Source organism: Miscanthus floridulus, chromosome 8 (assembly GCF_019320115.1).
Source record: "Miscanthus floridulus cultivar M001 chromosome 8, ASM1932011v1, whole genome shotgun sequence".
NCBI lineage: Eukaryota > Viridiplantae > Streptophyta > Magnoliopsida > Poales > Poaceae > Miscanthus > Miscanthus floridulus.
Genome location: NC_089587.1, coordinates 205,284,739 through 205,310,599, shown reverse-complemented (window position 1 = coordinate 205,310,599; position 25,861 = coordinate 205,284,739). Strand labels below are relative to the sequence as shown.

Below are 25,861 nucleotides of genomic sequence, written 5' to 3'. Positions count from 1 at the left end.
ACCGTCGTTGGCCAGTAGAACCCTTGGCGGAAGGCGTTTCCGACGAGCGTCCGAGGCGTTGCATGGTGCCCACAGGCTCCCGCGTGCAAGTCCCAAAGTAGGGCTTGGCCTACCTCGGTGGTGATGCACCGTTGGAGGACGCTAGATGGGCTTTGCCTGTACAACTCGCTGTTGCTGAGGACGTAAGTTTTGGCTCATCGCGCAAGCCATCGGGCTTCGGTCCTGTCTGCAGGAAGCTCTCCTCGAATGAGGCAATCAAGGAACGAGACTCGTCAGTCCATGCCCTAGTCAGCCTTGGGAGGCTCCACGTTGATTTCCATGGCCTCAGGCTCGGCCATAGGGGTCTCGGTGATAGAGGGGGCCTCGGGCCCTGCAGTGGGCTCGACTGGTGGGCCCTCTTCCACCGTCGAGGCGTAGTTGATGGAAGGCTTGTGGAGATCTCTAGCGAAGATGTTTGGGGGGACCGGGGCCCATGCCGATGCCATCTTTGCCAGTTCGTCCGTGGCCTCATTGAATTTTCACGCAATGTGGTTGAGTTCGAGGCCGTCGAACTTGTCTTGTAGGCGACGTACCAACTTATAGTACGCCTCCATTTTGGGGTCATGGCAGTTCGACTCCTTCATCACTTGATCGACAACGAGCTGTGAATTGCCTCGTATGTTGAGACGCCGTACTCCAAGTTCGATGGTGATCTACAAGCCGTTGACGAGGGCTTCGTACTCGACTATGTTGTTGGAGGCGGCGAAGTGGAGCTGAATCATGTAGCGCATGTGCACTCTGAGGGGTGAGATGAAGAGCAGACCCACACCTGCCCTGGTCTTCATCAGGGACCCGTCAAAGTACATGGTCCAGCATTCTACCTGGATTTGAGCAGGTGGCAGTTGGGTGTTGGTCCACTCAGCCACAAAATCAGCCAAGACCTGGGATTTAATTGCTTTTCGAGACGCAAAAGACAGGGCTTCCCCCATGAGTTCGACGGCCCACTTGGCTATTCTACCTGAGGCCTCCCGGTTCTGGATTATCTCTCTCAGAGGGAAAGACGACACCACGGTCACCGGGTGGGACTCGAAGTAGTGACGTAGCTTGCGTCGAGCCAAGACTATGGCGTAGATCAGCTTCTGGATGTGGGGGTAGCATGTCTTAGTCTCAGAGAGCACCTCACTGATGAAGTAAATAGGTCGTTGGACGGGTAGAGCATGCCCCTCTTCCTGCCTCTCGACCACTATGGCCGCGCTGACCACTTGGGTTGTTGCGGCGACATAGAGTAAAAGGGCCTCGCCCTTGGTTAGCGGCACCAGGACGGGAGGATTGGTGAGTAGTGCCTTGAGCTTGGTGAGGGCTTCTTCGGCCTCGGAGGTCCAAGAAAAGCGTTCGGACTTTCTCAAGAGGCGGTACAGAGGCAAGCCTTTTTCGCCAAGGCACGAGATGAAGCGGCTTAGGGCCGCAAGGCATCCCATAACCCTCTGCACTCCCTTGAGGTCTCAGATTGGTCCCATGTTGGTCATGGCCGAGACCTTCTCTGGGTTGGCCTCGATGCCACGCTCTGAGACTATGAATCCCAAGAGCATGCCTCGAGGGACCCCGAAGACACACTTCTCGGGGTTGAGCTTGATGCCCTTCTCTTTGAGGCATTTGAAGGCTATCTCCAAGTCATCGACGAGATCACTGGCCTTCCTGGACTCGACCACAATGTCGTCCACATAGGCCTCGACAGTTCACCCGATGTGCTCGCCAAAGACCTAGGTGATGCACCTCTGGTATGTGGCCCCTGCGTTTCTGAGGCCGAATGACATAGTCACATAGCAGTACATGCTGAATGGGGTGATGAAGGAAGTCGCGAGCTGGTCGGATTCTTTCATCTTTATTTAATGGTAACCGGAATACGCATCAAGGAAAGATAGGGTTTCGCATCCCGCAGTGGAGTCAATGATTTGGTCGATTCGAGGTAGTGGGAATGGAACTTTTGGACATGCTTTATTCAAACCGGTGTAGTCTACACACATCCTCCACTTCCCATTTTTCTTCTTAACTAATATATGATTAGCTAACCACTCTGGATGGGACACTTCCTTGATGAATCCGGCCACCAAAAGCTTCTGCACCTCCTCACCGATGGCCCTGCGCTTTTCCTTGTTGAATCGGCGTAGGCGCTGCTTCACCGGTCTGGAGCCGGCTCGGATGTTTAAGGCATGCTCGGCGACCTCCCTCGGTATGCCTGGCATGTTCGAGGGACTCCACGTGAATACATCGACATTCGAGCGGAGAAAGTCAATGAGCATGGCTTCCTATTTGCTGTTGAGGGTGGTGCTGACCCTCAGTGCTCGGTTGTTGGAGTAGGTGGGGTCGATCGGGACGAGCTTGACGGCCTCTGCAGGCTCAAAAGTCCCGGCATGATGCTTGGAATTGGGCGCCTCGCTACCAAGTCAGTCGAGGTTGACGATGAGGGTCTCGGCCTCCATGAGAGCCTCGACGTACTTGATGCATTCGACGTCATAGTCGTATGCATGCTTGTATGTGGACTTAACAGTGATGACACCGTTGGGGCCCGGCATCTTAAGCTTGAGGTAGGTGTAGTTGGGGATCGCTATGAACTTGGCGTAGCACGGGTGCCCCAGGATGGTGTGATAGGTCCCCTTGAACCCAACCACCTTGAAGGTGAGGACCTCCTTGCGGTAGTTAGAGGGAGTGCCGAAGCAGACGAGCAAGTCGATGCACCCAAGGGGTCACGTGTGTTTCCCTAACACGATGCCGTGGAAGGGCATGGCATTGCCTCAGAGCCATGACTGGTTAGGCTCTAGGAGCTCTAGGGTGTTGGTGTAGAGGATGTTGAGGCCGCTACCTCTGTCCATCAACACCTTGGTGAGCCAGGTGTTGCCGATGATCGGGTCAATGACGAGGTGGTACTGCCTAGGGTTTGGGACATAATCGGGGTGGTCATCCCGATCGAAGGTGATCGCCTCTCGAGACCAGTCGAGGTACCGGGGAGTGGCCACCTCAACCGAGAAGACCTCCTGGCACTCCTTTCGCTGATGCGCCGTGAGGCACGCTGAAGGCCCACCAAAGATCATGAAGGTGTTGTGCACCTCGGGGAACCCGTCGTCCTTGTCATTGTCCCTATCGCCGGCGCCCTTCTTCTTGGCATCATCGTTGGGGAGCCTAAGCTTGGCATAGTAATGTTAGAGCATGGTGCACTCTTCGAGGGTGTGCTTCACTGGGCCCTGGTGGTAAGGGCAGGGCTTTTTAAGCATGTCGTCGAAGAGCCCAGGGCCTCTGGCGAGGCCTCAGGGATTCTTACGATCTATGGCTATGACTAGATCAGCCTCGAGGACCTCCAGCTTCCCCTGGTGACCCTTTTTCTTTTTTTTTGGGGAGGTGGGGGGCCGAGGCCCTGGGGGCCTCATCCCTTTGCTTCCCCTTGGCATCGTTGTTGGGGAAGATGGCCCCGACAGCCTCTTCGCCCAAGGCAAAGTTGGTGGCAATGTTGAGGAGCGCGGCCGTCATGGTCGGTACGTTTCGGCCTAACTCTCGGACTAGGTCTCAGCAGGAGGTGCCAGAGAGGAATGTCTGGACAATTTCTGAGTCACCAACGCTAGGCAACTCGGTGCATTGCTTGGAGAAGCATCGGATGAAGTCTCGTAGAGACTCATCCAGCCTCTGGCAATAACTCTTGAGGTCCCAGGAGTTCCTAGGGTGCACGTATATGCCCTGGAAATTCCCGACGAATACCTTTACCAAGTCGCGCTAGTTGTTGATCTACAAGGGAGGGAAGTGTTCGAGTCAGGCTCGCGCCGAGTCTGATAGGAACAAGGGGAGGTTGTGGATGATGAGCAGGTCATTGTCCGCACCGCCTCGCTGACAAGCCAGGTGGTAATCGGCCAGCCACAGCTTGGGGTTGGTCTCGCTGCTATACTTTGAGAGGTTGGCCGGTTGTCGAAACTAGGCCGGGAAGTGGGCACCATGGATGGCCTTGCTGAAGACTCGAGGGCTAGGTGGCCTAGGAGAAGGACTATGGTCCTCCCCACTATCGTAGCGACCACCTCGGTGTGGGTGGTAGCCTCAGGTAGGCCCATCATTATCGCGGCGCCATCGCCTGCTGACCACATTGTGGTCGCCTTGCGCCTCGCGTCGGTCACTGAGGCGGTCGTGCACCGAGGCGGCCTTGTTGGCTTTTGGTGCCTGAGCAGGCTCAGGACAAACCGAGGCCTCTCTATCTTGCCGAGGCGGTGCCGTGGGTAGTTCTGAGGCGCCCCCACGCCATTAAGAGGTAGAACTTTTGGCCTATTGTATTGTGACGGTCTTGAGGAGGTCTTAGAGCTCACCATGGACCCGTCGCCCCTCCGAGGTAGAGGGCTCGGGCATTGTCTAGAGTAGCATCGCTACTGCTGCGATGTTCTGGCTAGTGTGATTGAAGATAGGGGGTTGCTCGCCCCCTTTGTCGTTGTTGATGCAGTGGTTGACGTCGCAAGCCCTCCGCCGGGCTTCTCTGCCATCACCGCGACCCCACTGCTCTTGCTCAAGAGTGTCTCGGAGCTGCTACAGAAGGAGTCTGTCTTGTTTGACCTTGGCCTGAAGCTCACGGAGCTGCTCCAGGTCTAGGCGTCGAAGTTCCTTGGGGGTGGGGTTCTCGTTCCACGTTGCCGAGGGTGTGGCGTCGCCTACCTCCTCATAGGGCAGGGAGCGATCGCCTACCCCTTCATCCTCATCGCTTGAGCTCGGCACCCTAAGCTCGACGTTGAAGCACTCACGAGTGGGATCGTACGTGTCTTCATCATCGAAGTTGGAGTAGCCAAAGCAGTAGTCGCTCGCGGCCATGAAGCGGTGCATGGCTTTAGGGTCGTGAAGCCCGGAGAAGTCTGCTCCAGCCCACACCTCGTCCTCCTCCAAGGAGTCAGCGTGGGTGTGGGTCAAGGTTGTGGCGATGAGGTCGAGGGCAAAACATTGGTGGCTTCCTAGGGACTTTGCGTGAGCGAAAGCATAGGCGGTGGTGGCATTGCCCAACCCAAAGGGGTACGGGGATGGTGTCGTCACCGGGCTCCGCTCCACTGGAGTCAACTCCTTAGGAGGTGGCAGGGCAGAGCTTGATGATGGGGCATTGCTGCATGCCACCGGCGTCTTTCCCTTGCCCAGGCTTAAGCTAGACAGGTCCCTAGCCAGGGACTCTATACCAACAGCCGGGTATGGGATACTGGCGGAGCGTGGTGCATCGCCCTGAGCTCGTGCAGTGTCGGGGTGGTCCTGCCTATGTCATGCCTGGCGAGCGCGACGAGAGCAGCGACTCAGACGCCGCCTGCGCCTGGGCTGCTGGTGCGTGATGTCATCGTCGGTCGATGGGGCTCTAGATGGGAGGAGTACCATATCGTACTCATATCCTAGAGACATGAACTCTAGGCTCCCGAACCAGATCATCGTGCCAAGACGTAGTGGTTGCACGGGGTCTGCCATCCGAAACTTATTGGGATGACTAAGCTGACATGCAGTATGGCCCCTACCTGGCGCGACAACTATCGGTGTTTTGGTCCGACGGGTCCTCAACCGACTAGTGAAAGTGTACTGTGTGCCCCTAATCTTGGATGGTGATGCAAAGAGATACAAGGTTTATACTGGTTTAGGCAATAGGTGCCCTACGTCCAGTCTAAGAGATCGATCTTATATTATTTGCACCGAGGTGCTTGTAGTAGGGGCTTACAAGCTGAGCAAGAGAGGGAGCTAGTCCCAGGTCTCTGTATAGAGTGGCATGGGTGGCTTGAGATGTTGATCTCTTGCAGTGAGGGAGCATGTGTGTTACAGAGCGTTGTGCGTTGCTTGCACGTGTGTCTCATCTCCACCCTAGAAGCGGCCCTAGTCACTCCCTTTTATAGTCGAAGGGAGGCACAGGGGCGGTACATATATTTGCTATGTGGCGTTTTGTGAGCAGAGGCGGTATGTCCAAGCCCTACAGCTCGTCACTATGGTGGCATGGTCGGTGGAGCAGTCTTGTCCTCGGTGCACTGGAGCGATGCGTCGGTCACGTCTGATCTTGTGCAATGTGGGAGCTTCTATGGTGGCATGCGCGCCTCCTTCTGTTGGAGGCGTGCTGGTCACTGTATGTTTGACCAGCATGGAGAGCTGAGGCTAGGTAGATGCGATGGCATGGGTGCGCTGATTTTGAGGCTATAGGAGCTTGGCCTTGTGCATGATGTGGGAGCTCCTACAGCTTGACGCAGGACATGGCGCGTACTGTGGACAACGCGCCGGTCCTAGAGTGCTAACAACGTAAAGAGCCAAGGCCTAGTCAGTGCAGAGGCTGAACCATTATGGGGGGGGGCTCGGCGGGCACGAGTCCCAAGGCTACAGTACAGGAGCCCAGAAGCAGATAGCCAAGGCTCGGAGGGAGCAGTTGGTCTTGTACGTCGATTCCGAGGCTACAGGGACCCAGACTTGACTTTCCAAACTGTGCTGTCCTAGGAGTAGGGGTTAGGCAGCATAGTGTAGCACGGGTGTCAGCCGTGGGCACAATGCCGAGCACAGCGGCTGGTAACCCCTACCCCGTCCTGTCCTAGATGGCATGGCATCGATGTGACTCCCGTCTCGTCGGCCACTCCGTTGTATCGTGATGTCATTTGGCTGGCGTCGCAAGAATGGTTGGACACGGTAGTTGGATGTGATGTCCCATCAGAGAAGTCGGTCAAGGCGGTGGTGACGGGGTTGATGCCGAGTCGGCCTCAAGCGAGTCGGTAACTAGGTGCTCGTCCGAGGCCTCGTGACGTGGGGCCTCGGGCAAGTCGAAGAATCAGTACCTCGTCCGAGGCCTTGTGGCGTGGGGCCTCAGGCGAGTTGGAGAACTGGTATCTCGTCCAAGGCCTTGTGGCGTGGGGCCTTGGGTGAGTCAGAAAACCGGTACCTTGTCCGAGGCCTCGTGGTCTTGTTCTGGGCTGAGCCCGCTTTGGGTGAGCTTAGATATTGTTCAAGGTGGGCTGGGCGGTCCAGCCAGGCCTCGGATAAGGTGGGGGTTTGCCGGTGGTTGTCTCTTGGCTTCGATATTTACAAGGTCTAAGCAATTTTTTGTTCTTGCTTAGGAGACCCCTTTTTATGGTACCCAACAAATAGTGTTGCACATAGGAGCATATGCTCTTGAGGGTAAATTTTCTGCATCCAACTACATGATTAGAGATGCATTAGAGGGGTGAAAGCTCTAGTTTGGTTTTGGATAGTTGATGAAACCTATGGACTAATCCTAAGTGCTAAGTGTGAAGACAAGAGAGGATAGTCCATTCCAAGTGGTGGAGCAAGAGAATGACCATGGTGGATGGTGATGACCAAAAGATGATCAAGTGCTCAACTTAGAAAAGAAGAAAGAGAAAAATAAAAATGGGCTCAAGGCAAAGGTATAATGATAGGAGCTATTTTTTATTTGCACTCAAGACACCATAGAGGGTGTGAGTGATTTAGGATCGATAGCCGTACTATAAAGAGGAAAAATCTTTGGCTAAACGGTTTATCGAGTGCCACTAGGTGATATGATTCAAGCATTGTATTTAGGAACCTAGTGTACTAACTTTGACCCTTGTAAAATGCTAACACACGAGCACACAAGTTCTACACTTTGTGGTTAGCAAGTTGGAAGCAAGGGCAAAGCGGTTGAGGAGATAGAAAAAGAAAAGGCGGCGTCGGTGCCTGATCGAATGTTGCACCGGACGTGGGACCTGACCCTAGGTAGTGTTTGGTCACACATAGCAGAGAGAGTGCAGCTCACATTCACGATCGAACACTGGTGAGTTCACGTGACCGGACGTGCAAGGCGCGCGTCAGGTCGAGCGTGACGTACGCTGATGTCGGCTCCGCGGGGGAGCACAGTGAGATCGGATGCCTTGACCTGACACGTCCGATCATCATTTTTCGGCTCTGAAACCTTTCTGTTATTGACCGGACTCAGAGTGGCGCCGAGTCAAGTTGGTTCGAGAGTCGCATCTAGTCATCACTTAACAACACAAGCATAGGGACTTTACCGTTGAGATCTAACACATGAGGTTTGAAGCTCGGCCATGTGGCGGCCATCTAAGGACCGGATGCAGGTGACTAGACGCTGGGGTGCGTCCGGTCAGCCGAGTCTGGTCAAGCCCCGAGCAGAGCAATGGCTCTATTTCTTTGGGGGCTCTATAAATAGTTGGGGATCAGCTCCAAGGTGTCTCTCTTGGCCATTTAACTTCTTTGACATCCTTGTGAGCTGAGCATACTCCCTCCCACTCTTCTCTCTTGCTTGATTGCTAATCCACAGTGAGGTTGAGTGATTCCAAGTGTATTTGATTAAGTGATTGCATCTAGTGGCACTTGGGGATCGTTGTGGCTGCGGATTTCTTGTTTCTCTTGGTGGTTGCCGCCATCTAGATGGCTTGGAGCAGCGGAGGAGCTTCGGCATGTGGTGATGATTGTTCATGGCCAGCTCTAGTGATTGTGAGAGGTCTTGCACCTTCCTAGTGAAGCACCATAAGGTAGCTCTAGTAAATTGCTCATGTCATTGAGTTACCTCACTTGTGGGTAAGTTCTTATGATATTCAATTGTGTGGATGAGGTTCGTGCAACACCTCTTAGCCATTGAACCACCAAGTATTGATCGATACAATGGGGACTAGCGTGCCAGCAAGCACGTGAACCTCAGAAGAAAAATCATGTCTCTTATGTGATTGGATTTCTCCCGGTGATTGGATTGTCTACATCTCGTGATTGGTTCATCCCTCGACGCGATGGTATAATCATCTTGGTCGCTCTATTACTTTTCCACAAACTAGTTGTAGCAAGCTCTTTAGTGTAGCTAGAATTGAGAGCTTGCTTTGTAGCTTAAGGTCATCTAGTAGAGCTCTTTAGTATAGCAAGTTTGAGAGCTCTTCATGAGTAACAACATAGCTTCTTGTGTATCTAGTAATCATAGCAACTAGAATTATTGAATATGTGGCTTGTAATCCTTGTAGAGCTAGAGCAAATTTGCATTTCATCATTTGTCATACTAATCAAATTGTTTTAGTTGGTTTGTAGTTTTTTAATAGGATATTCACCCTACCTTTAGTCATATTAGGATCTTTCGAGGGGTTATCCAGTCAGGCTCAGGACATTTGAATTTTCCTGCAACCCGATGCATATAGAGTTGGTGGCGTGCATAGAATGGATTAATGCTACTGTATAGATGGGCATCGACAACATCGTGCTAGAGAAGGATGTAGAACAAGTGGTATGGGCTTTGCAAGGAGACGACTTCAGACTATCGATGCTGGGTGGCCTTGTGCATGAACTAAAGGAGCTATTAGGATAGAACTTTGTGTCTTCCCAAGTCTAATATTATATTCGATGTGAATGTAATCATGTAGCACATGAGCTAGCTGCTCTATGATGCAAGTCCAATGAGGCCCCGTTTAGATTGCAAAAAATTTTGGCCCAGCCCAAAAAAATTTGACTTTAGGCTTTTTGGAACTAAACGACAGCCAAAATTTTTTGGTCTGGTACTGTTCATGGTGGGGTGTTCGGCCTGGCACTGTTCGGTTTGGGAGGCGTGAAGGCCACCTGGTACCCCGCACCCACCCCTTATCCATTCATCATGCTCGGTCGACACTGCCCCTCTATCCCTCACTCTCATCCACTCTCGAACCCTAGCCCCCCGCCACCGGTCACTCCCTCCCACCACCACTGATCTCCCACCATCCCAACACCGCTGCGCAGATCCACGAGCTACACCACTAGATCCACCCCGTCGGAGTCCGGATCGAGGACCACCTTTGCACGTTCGGTGATGGAAGGACACGACGGCGACGACATGAACGGCGCCGGCTACAATGGCGACCACGGCATTGACGACGCCGACCACGGCAACGACGCGTGCACCAGGGATTTCCTAGCGCCCGGTAATCCCTGGGGCCATGCCAGTGGTAGCGGCCTCTTCCCCAACGTGGCGCAAACCTTCTCAGGTTCAAGCAGATTCAACAGTCCCGGCTAGGGTTGGAGTCGCTGGATCTCAACACCGGCGAGGACTGGCCACAGATGCAGGCCTACGCGGGCTACATTCGAGGGGACAACGAGGCCCCCCCATGGCTCCCACCCCCATTCGCGTGACTTCCCACAATAGTGCACGCAACCTCGGGCTGAACACTGCCATCACCGACAGAGGAACATCTGTTGGAGGCGGCATGGGTGGAACATCCGTTGGAGGTGGCTTCGTCCCTCCTCTGTCTCCTCCACAGGGAGGTGCTGGTGGCCGTCGCAGGGGCCACAGTGCGCGTGTACATAGGCCAGGGCCAGCCATTCTTGATGACAACTTCAATCAGGACGACAACACTCATGCCCCACGAGTCCCGGTACAAATTCCACTCCCTTTCTCCTTGATCTTCTGTTTAGTAGTAGATCTGGTGAGTTACATGCATGTGTCTAGGGTGCTATATGTATTATTTAGTTGATCTTGCTATGAGTGTTCTGTGATACAAATTTAAGCTACTACAGTTGTAGATATTGATTAACCTAGCTTAAGTGTTTACCAAATGGTTTAATCTCTGTACATGTCGTGAACTGAAACAAGCATCGTTTAGGCTATGAAACACAAGGCCAACTGGACTATATCGAACACTAAGAAGTTTTGTGACATATGGTGCCATGAAATTGCCATTGGCAATTGTACCAAGGGAGTCATGAGCAAGACTGGCTGGAGGGACCTCATAAGGAGGTACCAAGCAGCAACAGGTTTGGTCCATGATAGGGAGCAGATTGCTGGTAGGCTAAGGCAGCTGAAGGCCCAATGGGCATTCTGTAACAAGCTCCGCTACGCCTCTAGCTTAGGTTGTAGCGGTGATGGAACTATTGATGCCACTGATGCATGGTGGAAAGCAAATACCAACGTAAATGATCTATCTATCTCTTCTGAGTTTCAGCACTTACTAAGTACAACACTGCATAACAAAGGATTTCATATTGCAGGGGCAATCTAATTTGATGAAGTTCAAGAAAGGTTTGCCTGAGTACTTAGATCAAATGGACAAAATATTTACTGGAAACACAGTAGATGGCTCCACATCTTTTGTTGCTGGTGAAAGTGGTACTATTGATTTGGATGGTGGAAGCTCCGATGAAGAGGCAGGAGATGAACAGGAAGACCAGCTGACCCCACTTAGCATTGGCAACAAGAGGGCCAGCAGCACGAGCACCACTGCATCTAGCCCACGCAAGAGGTCCAAGAGCCCAGCACTGAGGGCAATGGATAACAACATGAGGACACACAATGAAATTGCCAACTGTAGGCTCTTCCTGATGGAGAGCATGTTTGAGCATAGGAAGCAAGAGGACCAGAATTCACGGTCGGCCCTTAGCTAGAAGATAGACAAGGTCACCCAGATAGCAAAGGAGATGGGTATAAGTGCACAGACTCCAATATTGTTCAGGGGCCTGTACAAGATCATCCACAATGAAAGTGATATGGACTTCTTCCTTGCCAACAGCCCTGAAGAAAGGATGATCATCATCGAGCAAGCTGCGCCGGTCGACCCATAGACCATCTTATCTTATTTAGTCTATGATTTGAAGTTCATGTCGTAATGGTGTCCTCAAACAATGTCGGCCATGTCCTATGTCATATGAACTAAGTCTGTATTGCATGAATGTGTGTTTCAACTATGTTTTTGATGTTTCTTATTTCAACAACTTAAATGTAGTAATGTTTGCTGAACTTCAAGTATGGCGACCATTTGAACTATGTGATGCATGGGTGAGAGTGAATGGCAAATGTCAGTGAACGTAGTCATGCATGACATGATTTGTAATGTGATTCATGACTGACTTTACTCCTTGTTTGTTTGGACAGGTTGATGTTGTACTAGCAGCAGCAACCCATTGTGTAGACCCTTGGGATGTTTTACAAGAGATGATGATGGCTGAGCTAGAGGATGCTGAAGATGATGATGCTTTTATCTATGGTATGTACCAGTATGCCCTGCACATTGACAAGCATTTGAATAGGGCTGAGTATAGGCAACCTGCCATGACTAGTTTGGAATGGGTACAGAGGAAGCTTGGGGATAGCAAGGCCTGTTTTAGCATGTTTAGAATGAGCCCACCTATGTTCCATACATTGCATGATCTTTTAGTACAATCATATGGTCTAAAATCTAGTGCTAAGTCCACCTCGGTTGAGGCTCTAGGGATGTTTCTTTGGATGCTTGGGGCACCACAATCTTTTAGACAAGCTGAGGACAGATTTGAGAGGTCACTAGGGACTATCTCCAACATGTTAAACAAAGTTTTAAAGTGTATGGTGAAGCTTGTTGCTGACATTATTAAGCCTCTCGACCCACAATTTAGAACAATGCATCCTAGACTGAGAAACCCTAGGTTCTATCCCTACTTCAAGGACTGCATAGGGGGTATAGATGGGACTCATGTACCTTATGTGGTGCCTAATGATAAGTTTGTACAGCACTTGTGCCGCAAGGGCATGACTACACAAAATATCATGGCTGTCTGTGACTTTGACATGGGATTTATATTTGTTCTTGCTGGTTGGCCGGGGTCTATACATGACATGAGAGTATTCAATGATGGAACAACAACATACAGCCATGTCTTTCCACATCCACCTGTAGGTACACACCTATCTGATAGCACATTTGGGTCCTTGTTGTTCAACTACATGAATGTAAAATATTTTTTTACTGATGTAGGGAAATATTACCTTGTGGACTCCGGGTACCCTAACCAGCTAGGTTACCTTGCTCCTTACAAGGGAACTAAGTACCATCTGCAGGAGTATCGAGATGCCCTAGAACCCCAAGGTAAAGAGAAGACCTTCAATTATGCACATTCATGTCTTCGGAATGTCATTGAAAGGTCATTTGGAGTTTTGAAAATGAGGTGGCGCATCTTGCATCAGATCCCTTCTTATGCACCTCATAAACAAAGCCAAATCATAGTTGCATGTTGTGCTCTACATAATTTCATTAGGATAAGTGGCATAGGGGATAGACACTTTGTAAGGTGTGACCGTGATGATAACTATGTGCCGCGAGAAGCGTCTGAGAATCAGCCTGACCCCGAGGAAGTTGAGGATGAGTCTGATCTGATGAATGAATTTCGTGATTCGATTGCTTATGCTCTGCTAAACCATTCTTGACAGTTTTGTGTTTTGAGGTCATGTATGTGTACTGCATATGTACAGTTACGTCAGTACAATTTTATGGATGAATCATGCATGATTATTTGTTAATTACATATGTTGTGTCATTTTGATGAAACATGCATGCTGTTGCATGAGAGACAACAGCATGCATGCATTTGAAGCTTTAGAATGCATTGGCTGCATGCATGTGTTTGCATGTTGCATGGCATTAATGGTGCAGCTGCCAGGTTTTGGGAATGGCATCCAAAATTTTTTTGGCAACTGAACAGCAAACCCAAAAAATTTTGGATCTCAGGTTTTTGGCCAAAACCTGCTGCTGTCAGGTTTTTGGCTTAGGCCAAAATTTTTTGGCATCTAAACGGGGCCTGACTCCATGCCTTTCGGTTAGCCGGAGTGACAGATTGTATTGGGTACATGGTGTCAAACGATTTGACTGACATGGTTGAGTAATGGAATTCCCAATTGTGACTATACTGTAGCATGGAGCCGGAGAAGCTCCCAATCATGGCTTCACCCGCTCCGGCTCTCTCCAGTTCATTTTTTACCTCGATTTCTGAAACGGCTCCTGCTACAGTGTCGTTATAGTGAATTTGACGAGGAGTCAGAGCATCTAGAGCCCTGCCAAAGGGGGCCTTAAGCAGAGCTACTGGCCTACTGCTAATAACAACACTGGGCCTCTCTCTCTCTTTTTTCGATGTTCAAACGTTGTGTTTCTCATGAACAGAAATGGACCACTCACCACTGCTAGCAGTTTTAGATTCTAATAAGGATAGATGCATGGAGTAAGTGCGTGAGAAAGCTTAAGCACAAACTGATAGTCAGATCCCTCTAATTCTCTTTTTCTGGCACAATAGCATTGATGAAACATGTCACTGCCATCCAACAAGATCAGACAAGGCTGAATGGGATCACTGGCAGGTCTCCAGCATCCACGACTTTTTTTCGCTGCTTCTTCGATCGAAACAGTGGACGGGTATGGGCGGGCAGTGACATGTGACAGGGCCCATACACAAGGGACGGGACTGGACGGGCATTTGCATGCTGCGAGACAGTGGAGATGGCGTGCATATGAAGGTGCATGCACACGGTCGGGCCCTCGTTCTTGCGGCCAGAGATGGCGGTGCTGTGGTGTGTTGTCCCAAGACCACCAGCTAGCATGCATGTGCAGTAGTCTCTCTGCTGAGGCTTGGCGTGCTCTTAACTGATCCGTTTTTTTTTTATCTAAAACAATGTTTTTTTTCTAATTTTTTTTAAATTTATTTAAATTCTTTTAAATTTCTCTAAAATTTCTCCCAGCGAGGCCTGACTTTTACTCTACCTAGCTCGGACTACCTAACTACTAACTAGGGTTGCATGGGCATGTGTACAAGGCTGGCCTAGCCCTAGCAGCCTAGAGGGCTGTTCGGCTGGCCGGGCCGGTGGCTGGCTGGCTTGCCAGTCCGTTCACGAAATTACTGTTCACGTAAACAGTGATTTCAGATAAAATAGTATTTTTCTCTCACTATAATTAGCTGGAACAATATTTTTGTTTATTTTTCAGTCCTGCCGAATAGGCCCTAGGTAAAGGAACGTGGATGGTACCGTACGTCACATTCATTTCCTCCGCTGACGCTAGCTGAAGCCTGCATCAAGCTACGCCCGGTGGCGAGAAGTGGCTCGGGCTGCCATTTTATAGGCCGGAGGAGGCTGGCTGGCTGGGGAGCACAGCAACTCGCCTTTAATGGCGGCACTGCAGGCGCGGCTTGTGAGCATCGCTTGCTCGCGATGACGGTGGCGCTGAGGCGACGGAGCGTGCAGGCGGAGCAATGGCGTGGAAGAGGTGAGTGGAGCAGGGCGGCGTGCCTGTCTTGCTACAGTGGATGGAGACATGCACTCGCACGCTTTGAATGCATGTTCCGCGTAAGATGTACGGTGCCGAGCGCCATATATTCTTGCGCTCAGGCACCAGCCTGCGGTACACGGTCAGACAGCTCGACTTCAAAATCTATGGCGCCGAGACATGTTATCTCGGCGCCAGGACTTATGGCGTCGACTTCCAGGTTAAAAGATGAGTTTAAGTCTCTTAATGAGCTAAGTGTAAATTTTCTTGAAAAAAAGGGCTAAATGGTAAAAAATTAGTTAAAGCTGCACTAGCACTAAGGAGGACGATGCCATTGAGCTGGGTGTGTAGCACACACATTGTTGGTGTGGGGCTCAACGAAGACATGCGCCGCAAGGGTCTCCACGTATCCAAATCTCCGCATCCAAGTTGGAGGGGTCGGCGTCAAGCCATCAAATGGTCTCCGCAGAGGGCAGAGGCATTCAAGTTCTCAGAGAACTCCATTCGACGTAAGGCCCCGTTTAGATGCGATTTTTTTTTTTTTTTGCTTTTAACTACTGTAGCATTTTCGTTTGTATTTAGCAAAAAATGTCTAATTATGGACTATTTAGGCTTAAAAGATTCATCTCGCCAATTACGGATAAACTGTGCAATTAATTATTCTTTTTACCTACATTTAATGCTCCATGCATGTGCCGTAAGATTTGATGTGGCAGAAAATCTTAAAAACTTTTAGATTTTGAGTGGCATCTAAACAGGGCCCAAGTCATGGCGGTATCATATATAGCTAAACTGTTCATGACTGAAGTAGCATAGATTTGTCCTACGGGAATTTAGAACCTGGACAACCATTTTAGGCCTAAAACTAACCGTGTTTTTTTTTTCTTGAACCGGCTGGGCCTGGCCCATACTCGGGTCTATTCTCTCTATTAAAAAAAAAACTTTCTCGGGTCTATTCTCGAACTAATTATGACCATGTCACTGTCGCAACTTGCTTTGAGGTCAACGATGATGGCTAATTTATTTGTTTCTCCGTAATCAATAATTACTTCCGAACCTCTATTTCCATAGAAATGGATTTGTCATGTTCTCTCGTACAGCGCCATTATTGGCCACTGGCACATGGATGTGAAATTTGACCAGGAAATTACGTGTGGGAGCAGGGAAGTAGGAGTATATGTTTCTTGGTTGTTACTTGTATGAATGGTCGCCGAGAGTAGCTAACTATTTAATTTTCTGTCATGACACACCGCTTGTAGTGAATCCATATTAGTATACACTTGGGTTGTCAAGACGATTGGCTATGATTGGTGAATGTTTTTTTTTTATGGAATATGATTGGTGAATGTATCTATACGACATACGCCATTGAGTGGCAGCGCAAGCTAGTTCCAATACTTCAATTTGGATGGACAAGAGATGATTCACATCCATTTTGAAATTTTCTTCACAAGTGATGCCACGAAGCCGTTGGCCCGGAAAACGAATATTGAGTTGAGATTCATCAGCTCTATTCAGGAAGCTGGATTCAGTTAGCCGCACTCTATGATACTGAGAAGCTCCAGTTGTCCAATGAGAACGTGAGACGTGACAGAGAAGCTAGTCTTGACCAATGGGCACAGTTGAATTGGAATGAGAAAAACGGGGGGAAAAACTCTCCAATTAAGGACACCGCGAGTCTTGTCAAGAGGACAAATCGTGTTCAGAGGTGCCGGAGCACGTTGAGCCCCGTTCGGCTGGCTGAATATTGGCTGAAACTGACTGAAAAATACTGTTCTAACTAAATAGTTGTGAGAGAAAAATACTATTCTAGCTTAAAAAAAATAAACCGAATTTGGCGAACGGAGTTTATTTTTTGAGAATATAGAATACAGACCAACCGGGTATTCCGATGTGACGGAAGCTGATCTGAATTCTGATCCGGCGAGGCCGCCGGAATCTCACGCCTGGGATCTGCCGATCAGACGTTCAGAGGCACTTGCGGGCGATGGCGCCGGTCGTGGCGTCACGGTCGACGAAATTCAGGCCCAGATTCCACACCGATACCGTCAGCCAGATTTTAACAAGGCCATGTTTAGTTAGACCGAAATCCAAACTTTCGCACCAGGTAAAAAGAAAATTTTCCGTCACATCAAATTTACGGTACATGCATGGAGTACTAAATGTTGACGAAATAAAAAACTAATTGCACAATTTGGTTGTACTTTACGAGACGAACGTTTTGAGCCTAATTAATCAACGATTGGACAATTATTACCAAATACCAACGAAATGCTACAGTGCGCTACAGTAGCCTGTAGCGATTTCAGCGGCGCCGATTCCGGGAACTAAACATGGCCCTGTCTGGCCAGTGGCAACGGAGGGCTCGGACTCACCTACCGAGCCGGTGCTGTGGTCCGGTCCGGCCGACGCGTGGCCATCTCGATCGGTCAATCAACGCTCGAGCGGCTTTCCCTCCCTTTTGCACCATCCTGGAAAGCGGCTTCGGGCTTCTCTTTCAACCGGCCGCCGCCGTCTCTGCGTGAGCTGAGCTGCTCTTCTAGGTTGCGCTGCGTTGCGTTGGTGGTAGGGCGGCGTGACAGGACAGCGCCCTTCACATTCACAAGTCAACAGCGCGAGCTGCCCAGCTAGCTAAAGCTAATCCTCCGCCCTGCTTGTGAGTTGGGACGAAGAGGCGTACAGCGAGGGGGGCCATGCCCATGGAGAGCGGGAGGAGGCAAGGCGTGGTGGCGATCGAGTGCGTCGCGGGCGGGTCGCGGGCCGAGGAGTGGGGGCCCGGGAGCAGCGAGACGGTGCAGACGGGGGACGTCGTGGAGGAGCTCCTCATCGGGGTCGGCAGCCGGGGCGGGCCCGCGTCGCACGCCGCGCCTTTCAAGGGCGGCCGCGCCGCGCTGCAGAAGCTCCTGCACGCGGCCTACAAGCGCGGGGAGACCTCCGTCGAGGTCCGCGTGCGCCGCTCCGCCTCCGCGCAGGGGCAGCAGCGGCAGCTCGTCGCCGGAGGCGGCGACAGCAGCGGGGAGCTGGTGGACGCGGCCACCGAGGCCAGGATGCAGGCCTGCATCGTGCCGCAGGAGTCCGTCGGCGGCGGCGGCATCGGCCGCAGCCGCCAGTACGTGCTCCGCTCCATCCGCGACCCCAACTACGCCGTCGGCTTCGTCGACCGCATGGAGAGCGAGTGCATCGCCATCAGAGGTACAAGTACCAATCATGCCTATCCTCTTCTTCACGCAATTTAAATTCGAGTTATTTTGGCACCATTTTTTGATCCGCTTTTAGCCCGTACACCAACTTGATTCGGTTTGCGCTAGCGCTCTGAAGAAAAGTAAAAGTCCGCGACTCAGTTTTCGTTACATGCCGGGTTGGACTTGAGAAAAAAGGATGGGTGCATGCGGCACGCCTGTGCCCGCTGCATGCGGACTTTCGTGCACAAAAAGTTAAGCAAGTAGGCTGGTTTGATAGGTGACATGAGCTTTATCGTTTCCTGAAATTTGGCGTGTTCACGATAGGGATTTCGGTTTGGTTGTAGGCATATACTTGGATAGTTGGATGTTGGATCGGTACAGACTAAGACAGTCAGAAATGGCCACTTCTAGGAGTACTTATATAAATACATGCATGATGATCCCATCGTCGTATCTGTGAATATGTTCAGGATATCCTGGGTCTGATGGGATAGGATCCATGGAAGATTGTAGAAGGTGTTTACAGCATTGTTGGTCTTGTTGTGTTGAGGACCGTACCGCTTGGCCGACCAAATTATAATACGGTAGTCTATAATCCAGATGATGCATGCTAGCAATGCTATGTAGTCAAGCATATTCTTGGAACATGCATTACAAACAAGAGAACGATGACCGAGCAGCGAGCACTAGATCTTGTATTCTAGTTACGTCTTGCAAAAAAATTGCAAGCTTTTGTTGACAATAAGATCCGGATCTTCTTGTGAAATGGTGGCATGATATACCTAGGAAGTCTGCATGCAGTGCTGTTCTCCTGTCAGTAAAAAAAGTATATAACTTTTGTTGAGGAATCTAAAAAAAGTATATAATTGCTTAGTCTAGCTCAAACTTCAAACTCATTCTACTTAATAAAATGATACGCAGTTCTGTTGCGTATTCAAGAAAAAAAGATGCATACTTCCAGGCAACAGACACGGTGATACACATTGAATCGAATCAGCATTTAGCTTGGTTCATTATTATGCTTGGCGAACCACTTACTGATTACTGAATATTCACCTGATTATAAAATCTTGTCGCGAATTCTTAATTAATGAAACCAATAGATTCCTCGGTTGACTTTTTATTGGTTTGATCATTTAGTTTCCTTCTGAATTGGAAAAAAATAACGCATGATTACAGAACATGGAAAAAATATTGATCTGATTCCTAACTCTTTTGCGTCCTTGTATTCTTGTTACGTCTTGCATTTGCAAGCTTTTGTAAATTGTACCAAATAAGATGCCAATCTTGTTATGAGATAGGAACTCGACAATTAGGTTACTCTAAATCATGTATTCATGTAGACTATAGTAACATGATAAACCTGGAAGTCTGTATAGTGAACGCACTATGCAGTGTGTTGCTCCTGTCAGTCAAAAAGGTATATAATTGCTTATGCAAGATGGGATCGTCGGGGGAAAAAATAGCTCAAGATGCATACTTCCAGGCAACAGACACGGTGATGCACGTTGGGTCGAACTAGTGTTTAGCTAGATTCATTATTATGCTTCACAAACCACTTGCTGATTGGCGATTGCTGAATAGTATTCATCTGATTATAAAATCCTGCCTCAAATTCTTAACGCGAGTACGCGACTAGGAGATTCCTCGGTTGACTTTTATCGATCTGATCAGTCACTTTCCTTCTCTATTGGACCAAAAAAGTAGTGCGTGGTACAAGATCATGAAAAAATTTTGATCTAAGTTTGCAAACTCTTCTGCATTCCTGATGCTATGGTCGTTGGCACCTACGGTGCTTTTCTTCAGGCTCGAGGAGCTCGAGGGTGGTGTGCGCGCTGAGCAAGGCGCAGCTGCAGGACGGCTACGTGTCCTACCCGTGGGAGAAGAAGATGCGGGAGGTGCTACCAATCCCCAACTCCAGCAGCTTCCTCTCCTTGCTCATTCTGCCCATGGCGCTCGACCGTGCCGGCTCCCGCTACAACTCCGTCGAGGACACCCTGGCCCGCGCCAACGCCTGGATCCTCTCGTCTCAGGCGTCCGGCGTGCCCATTGCGTTCTTGAACGTGCAGACTGAGGCCCTTCTCACCAAGGTAGCAATGATCAAGATTGCATTGATGATGTTGGTTCAGTCGTCTCGTCTGTGTGCGCCTCTCCGATGATGATCTGACTTTCTTGGTGCAGATCTCCGGCGAGACAGCATCTTCGACGGTCAACTCGGGCTCATTGGCCGACCTCCCGAACCTCGCCAACGCCAGCCTTTATGGCTTCGAGGACTATCACGGCGTGGACATCGGCGTGGTGAAGGCGGTGCGCGTTTGGTACACGGCCGCTGCTGGAGAGATGCCTGTGGAGATCATCCTCGAGGAGGGCGACGCCAGGCTCGGCTTCGCCATTAGCCGCACTGAAGAGGTACGTACGGCGGACACGTCCCGCGGGTCGCATTCTCGCGCGCTGTAGTGCATGTGCATGTCTGGTGAGTCAGAACTCAAGTCACTTCACTTGTGACTGTGAGCAGGGCTTCATCTACGTCTCGTCCGTGGTGGAGAACGACGTCGAGCGCCAGGCACCGTCGACGCGTTCAGGGCTCCGCGACCTCTATCGCGAGGCGAAGCGCGCGTCCAAGCTGCTGGTCATCTCGAGGGTATCGGGCCAAAAGGTGCTGCCGTGGATGGTGTCCACTTCCGGCGCCCTCCGGTGCTTCGACACCGTGTCCCTCAGCCAGAAACTGTCCCTGCACCGCCACGCTCTGCGGCCGATCCTTCTTCACGTGCTCATGTGGGACGGCAAGTCCGACGCGCCGGCTCGACCAGGCCACGAGCCCTGCCCGCTGCCGCTGCCTTTGCCGTCCCCGGAGTTCCCGGAGTTGCCGCGGCAGAACTCTTTTGCGTGCGTCGAACAGCGGATGCAAACGGAATTGGACCCCGGGGTCATGCACGAGAGGGATACCGCTGGGGATGCATCCTTCAGGTTCCATAATTTCTCGCTGCCCAACAACTGGGTCTGATAAATGCTACCACATGCTTGGATACTGTACATATGTAGATTTAAGTGAGTTGTGTGCTGAGAAAGGGCAGCTTGTAGTGTAACTTGTTGCGTGAGAAGTATAATTTTGGTCGATGAAAATGCTCTGTGTCGGAACTATTTTAGACAATACAGATGACTGCACTAGGTGAATAACAGTTTAAGGATTGCACTAGGAGAATAACAGTTTTGTGTGCAAGCTATACATTTTATTTTCACAAGTGATATGTGGTACACAAAGAAGGGTATAACAAGAGCAATGAACAAGCATGTCTTCAGAACAACTTAACCACCTTCAGGACAACAGCATTTGGAAACGAAGACCCAATTGTCAGTTGGGGTAATTTTGTTTTGCACCCTGGTATCTGTCAATTCATAAGATATCCAGATCCATCTGCTGCATAGTCTATACTCCATCCTTTCCTTTCAGGTTAATCACTGAAAGCTCCTGTTCGACATAATCCCCGGCGCATATAGGTGGATAGGAATAAGCATCAGGTGTTTCAGCAAAGTGGCCGAGCGGCTTAAGAATTGCATCCGAAGCAATGTGCGCGAACAACTGTTTATACAAAGAGAAAATTAGTTGGTAAGTAAAACGTCTGACTATAGAATTTAACCACTGCCGACTTTTAAACCCTTGCCCAAACTATTGCTTACATAAATTGAGAATCAATAGTACTTACTGTTGATGAGACCCTCCACAAGCTTCTATTTTGTTCTCTCGCTAGTGCTATGGCCTCTAGTGTTCTCTTGGTCACCGCTACCTCATGCATTCCAGCCAAACACTCACCACCAGTAAGCCATTCCAGCTGTTCAGAAAGGAACACATCTGATTAGTAAATAGTCATACAGTACAGTATTTTTTTTTTTACTTTACAGCGACACCCAGTATTTCTAGTACTTCTGTAGTTCTGTTGAAGTATTTGATACTCCAGGAAAGAACTCATATATTTGCTCCAAAACTTTAAGAAAAAGAAATCTATCTAGGTTTGTCCAAACTCGATTTTTTTACCTTTGAATCTATAAAAATAAAAATATATTATCTTGTACAAAAAAGAGTTACTTATTATGAAATTATCTTTCATAATGAATCTAGTAATTTCAATTTTGTGTTGCGAATCTATATAAAGGTCAAAGTTACAAAAGTTTGATAAATCTTATGTACTTACATTTATGATTGGAGGAAGTATAAAAGTAGAGTTCACTTTGATTTTTACAACCACATTGATTATAAAAACAAGTACTCATAAAGACCAAACAAAACAAAATATGATACCATCAAGCTGAAAATGTTGATAGAGATTTTTACATAAAAGTAGCAAGGCTGACCTGTTTTCCAGACTGAATTAGAAGGCAACCAACAGGGACTTTCACCTCCATCTTTTTACCATTCCTTAACCAGATGTTAAGGCCTGGGAATCTACTCCGGCCATGTATTGTCAAGAAATTAAGATCGTAGTGGAATCCAGCAAAAACGGTGCCCTCAGAACCATGACGCTGCAGGTCACTTCCAGTTGGTGCCAGGAGATGTGGTCCCTAGTGTTCAAAGAGAAATTGAGCAATCTCAACAAAATTATTATACAAGTTGAATTTGAATACTATATAGAGACTGCTGATCTCTAACTGCATCACTACAGAACCAAAGAGCTCATGCCACACTTTAGAACCCACTAAAGGAACCCAATGATGGCTTTTGACACAGAAAAAGGAAGAATAAGATTTATTTTTTTGAAAAATGAGTACAACAGAACAAGGCAGAGATTTTTCTTTTTTGAATGAGTAGAGCACAGAATGACAATATTACCTCCTTCATCAAAGAAGTAAATGCATCCTTGGACAAGCCAAAGCCAATTGCAGCCATCTCAGCAACAACCTATGTAAACATAACCATACAGGTGTGGGCATACGGCACAAAGCTATGTATAACACATAAAACACTGTGAATACTGTTCAGAAAAAAGGTACTAGCATGATAGATATACCTCAATTGCAGAAATCATTTTAGAACCCCAGGAATCCATCGTCTCCTTCCACTCAGGTAATCCCTCAGGGATAACAGGTTCTGAGTTTAGCTCCTATATAAACAAGGTTAGTTACCAGCTCAGTGCAAAGAAAAAAACTAAACTACACCATCAATAGTTAACGCATTTCATATTTTAAAATCAAAGATCGTAGAGAGACGTCACATGGAAACCACAACCTTAAAGCGGGTATTTCCAGGGCGAGGACCCACTCTCCACATGTACCGCCATTTCGGGTCCGGCCCTTTAGGCGTGGCTGGCTGAAACTCCTCGGACATGCTCCTGATCTTCTCCTGCATGTTCTTGTCGACCAAACTGCGAGGAACTTCCACCCCTTCGGGTGTGACACCAACCTTACCAAGAACAAGGATAAACAAACTGGATCAGTAATTCAGCACAGTGGGGATAATTTGAGTTTTTTAACACGCATTAAGCAAGACCTGATCGTGCCTATTTTACAATGTGGTCGATCACGGCAGTGATCCGGATCCAACCGAGGTCGTATTAATCCCAGCACCGTGAATCCAGTGTTTAGAGCCATCCGGTTGACCATAACCACACCCGATCCATCAAACCCGCCGGTCAATTCGACAAGCAGACAGAGAAGAAAAGGCACGGGGGCGGGCACCTGCCTACCTGGTAGTGGAGGTGGGGCCGTTCCTGGAGGCGCTTTGCGTCGGCGGATCGGGCGAAGTAGCGCTCGACGACGTCGAGGAAGCGGTCGTTATCCGCGGCGGAGCAGCGCGGGTCCATCACCAGCAGCGCCCCCGTGTCCCGCAGGCTAGCGCTCACCGTGGCGCACAGCGCGCGCAGCTCCTCCTCGCCCGCCGGGGCCGCGTCGCCGGCGGCGGTCCGGAGATACGGCGCGAGATCCACCACCGGCAGGTCCATGGGGGCTGGGGCTGCGCGGCGCGGGAGATGCGAGTTGAAATGTGAGGGGAATCGGGGGCAAGTCGAGCGGACTGGTGAAAGACCGGAAGTGGAATAGAGTTGTGCAGGGAGCGGTGGGATGATGCGTGAAGGTACCGAGAGGTAGAGTTTGCAGGGAGCGGTGGGATGATGCGTGAAGGTACCGAGAGGTTGGGGCCGGAACAGCAAACCGGGTGAGCACGGAACCTGTTTGGATAAAGATTCTCCCGTCCCGGCACACCGACGCACCGCGTGCAATTGGAAACGCCTATTCATATTCAATGATATTCAATATTCAATGGGACGTGCAATTCAAAGGTACCCGTATGCTTCGTATCATAATACGAGCCAGCTATTTTTATTAGATTTAACTAGCAAACGTGTTGGCGCGTTGCAACTAACTCAATAAGCCTGTTTGTTTTGTCTAGACTAAGCTAGCGTGGAAGAATGAGTAGAGCCTGGGCAAAACTAGATTAGTGTAACTTCTTTTGTTGGTGGATTTATGTTTTTTGGGCTTGGCTCTGTACAGCCTGTTGTTTGTTTACCCGCGCATGTCAGCCACCCACACCTGCGCACAGCAGCGCTACAGCCCGAGCCAGCCGCGAACCTCGGTTTTATTTCCTCATGGCCAGGTTCCACAGTGCTTTGAGCATCGTGCGACACAGGCACCCATGCGGTCTAGGCAAACACACGAGTCCAGTTGCGCCATGCGGGTCTGTCTCAAGCCGCGGTCCAAACAATCAAACACGCCCAATATATATAGAAATAAATAGAACTTCGTGTCATCGTTAGGTACGAGTTATTCTAGCCGGTATGAATGTGGGTCATGTGTACGAGATACGCAGGCGCATCCCAATACGTGTTGGAATCGGACTTCGTATTCATCATCGTTAGATGCAAGTTGTCGATATGTATGGATCATGAGTTCAGGTCACATAGAGGAAACTCTTCATTGTTCGAGCAATTAGGGGAGACATTTTGCCTATTTAATATTAGGTATAGTAAATATATATTTAATTTAGCTTATGAACGGTGAAATGCGAGCCATACTCATGCGTATGTGCTATTGTGTGCACATGTTATGAGATTACGAAGGATGAAATACCGCACATGTTGTGAGATTATGAAGGATGAAATGCGAGCCATACGCATGCGTAAGCCGTGACACAAATGGTTTCGGACAGCTAGACCATGATAAATGTGGTGCAAAATCAATGAAAGCTTTGTGACTCCGGACTCAAAGAAAGACAGGTGATAGTGTACGTAGGATAAGTAAGAGAAGTGAGACATGAACATATGAGAGTGAGAGGCAAAAGAAATAATTTTCATGCATTCTTTGTTAATTCATCTAGAGTTTGATAAAACATTGAGAAAAAATATTAATGACACCAAATAGGTATGCTAGTAACAAACATGCATGTATGTTGTAACAAGACGTAGCTTATTCTATGATAACCCGGATGACTTTTATCTTGAAGATTTATTCAACAATCGCTCTCATTTATCCTAGAGGTCAACTCCGTAATGTGCTTAGAAACACACTATTCTAACTCGTATAATTACGTGGGCTTACAGATTTTATCAAATAATCCCGTCGTGTGTTCCAATTTATTCTAGGCTTATATTTCCTTCGTGTCTATACATATTGCTCCAACTTGTTCGGACATTTGAGAGAGAGTAATAGACCACAAAACACACTTTGATATTAGGTATATACTATCATTTTTTTTTTTAAAAAAAATATAAAGTTCATGCTAGAGACATATATCTAAAGCACTTTTCTTCC

General features: G+C 49.2%; 2 protein-coding genes and 1 pseudogene across 2 annotated transcripts; 2 read left to right on the top strand and 1 right to left on the bottom strand.

Moving 5' to 3' along the window:
- Nucleotides 1-10,646: 10,646 nt before the first annotated feature.
- On the top strand, nt 10,647-13,117 carry LOC136470524 (uncharacterized; annotated as a pseudogene).
- A 4,232-nt stretch (nt 13,118-17,349) lies between these two features.
- LOC136477990 (uncharacterized) lies at nt 17,350-21,128 on the top strand. Its single transcript, XM_066476307.1, has 4 exons — nt 17,350-18,134; nt 19,931-20,214; nt 20,306-20,533; nt 20,640-21,128. The coding sequence occupies exons 1-4, from the start codon at nt 17,636-17,638 to the stop codon at nt 21,126-21,128; spliced, it is 1,500 nt and encodes a 499-aa protein (XP_066332404.1). The 5' UTR covers nt 17,350-17,635.
- A 111-nt stretch (nt 21,129-21,239) lies between these two features.
- LOC136477992 (uncharacterized) lies at nt 21,240-24,087 on the bottom strand. Its single transcript, XM_066476308.1, has 7 exons — nt 23,803-24,087; nt 23,346-23,519; nt 23,128-23,220; nt 22,950-23,018; nt 22,475-22,681; nt 21,829-21,954; nt 21,240-21,704 (listed from the first exon to the last, which is right to left on the bottom strand). Exons 1-7 carry the CDS (start codon nt 24,055-24,057, stop codon nt 21,552-21,554), a joined length of 1,077 nt encoding a protein of 358 aa, XP_066332405.1. The 5' UTR covers nt 24,058-24,087; the 3' UTR covers nt 21,240-21,551.
- Nucleotides 24,088-25,861: the final 1,774 nt, after the last annotated feature.

Bases quoted from the DNA above. Each gene is read 5' to 3' on its own strand.
- LOC136477990 (XM_066476307.1), top strand. From the start codon at position 17,636: ATGCCCATGGAGAGCGGGAGGAGGCAAGGCGTGGTGGCGATCGAGTGC. The intron at 18,135-19,930 runs GTACAAGTACCA...GCTTTTCTTCAG, and splicing joins CGAGTGCATCGCCATCAGAG to GCTCGAGGAGCTCGAGGGTG. The intron at 20,215-20,305 runs GTAGCAATGATC...TTCTTGGTGCAG, and splicing joins CTGAGGCCCTTCTCACCAAG to ATCTCCGGCGAGACAGCATC.
- LOC136477992 (XM_066476308.1), bottom strand. From the start codon at position 24,057: ATGGACCTGCCGGTGGTGGATCTCGCGCCGTATCTCCGGACCGCCGCC. The intron at 22,682-22,949 runs GTAATATTGTCA...TTTGAACACTAG, and splicing joins TTACTTCTTTGATGAAGGAG to GGACCACATCTCCTGGCACC. The intron at 21,955-22,474 runs GTCAGCCTTGCT...CTTTCTGAACAG, and splicing joins TAATTCAGTCTGGAAAACAG to CTGGAATGGCTTACTGGTGG.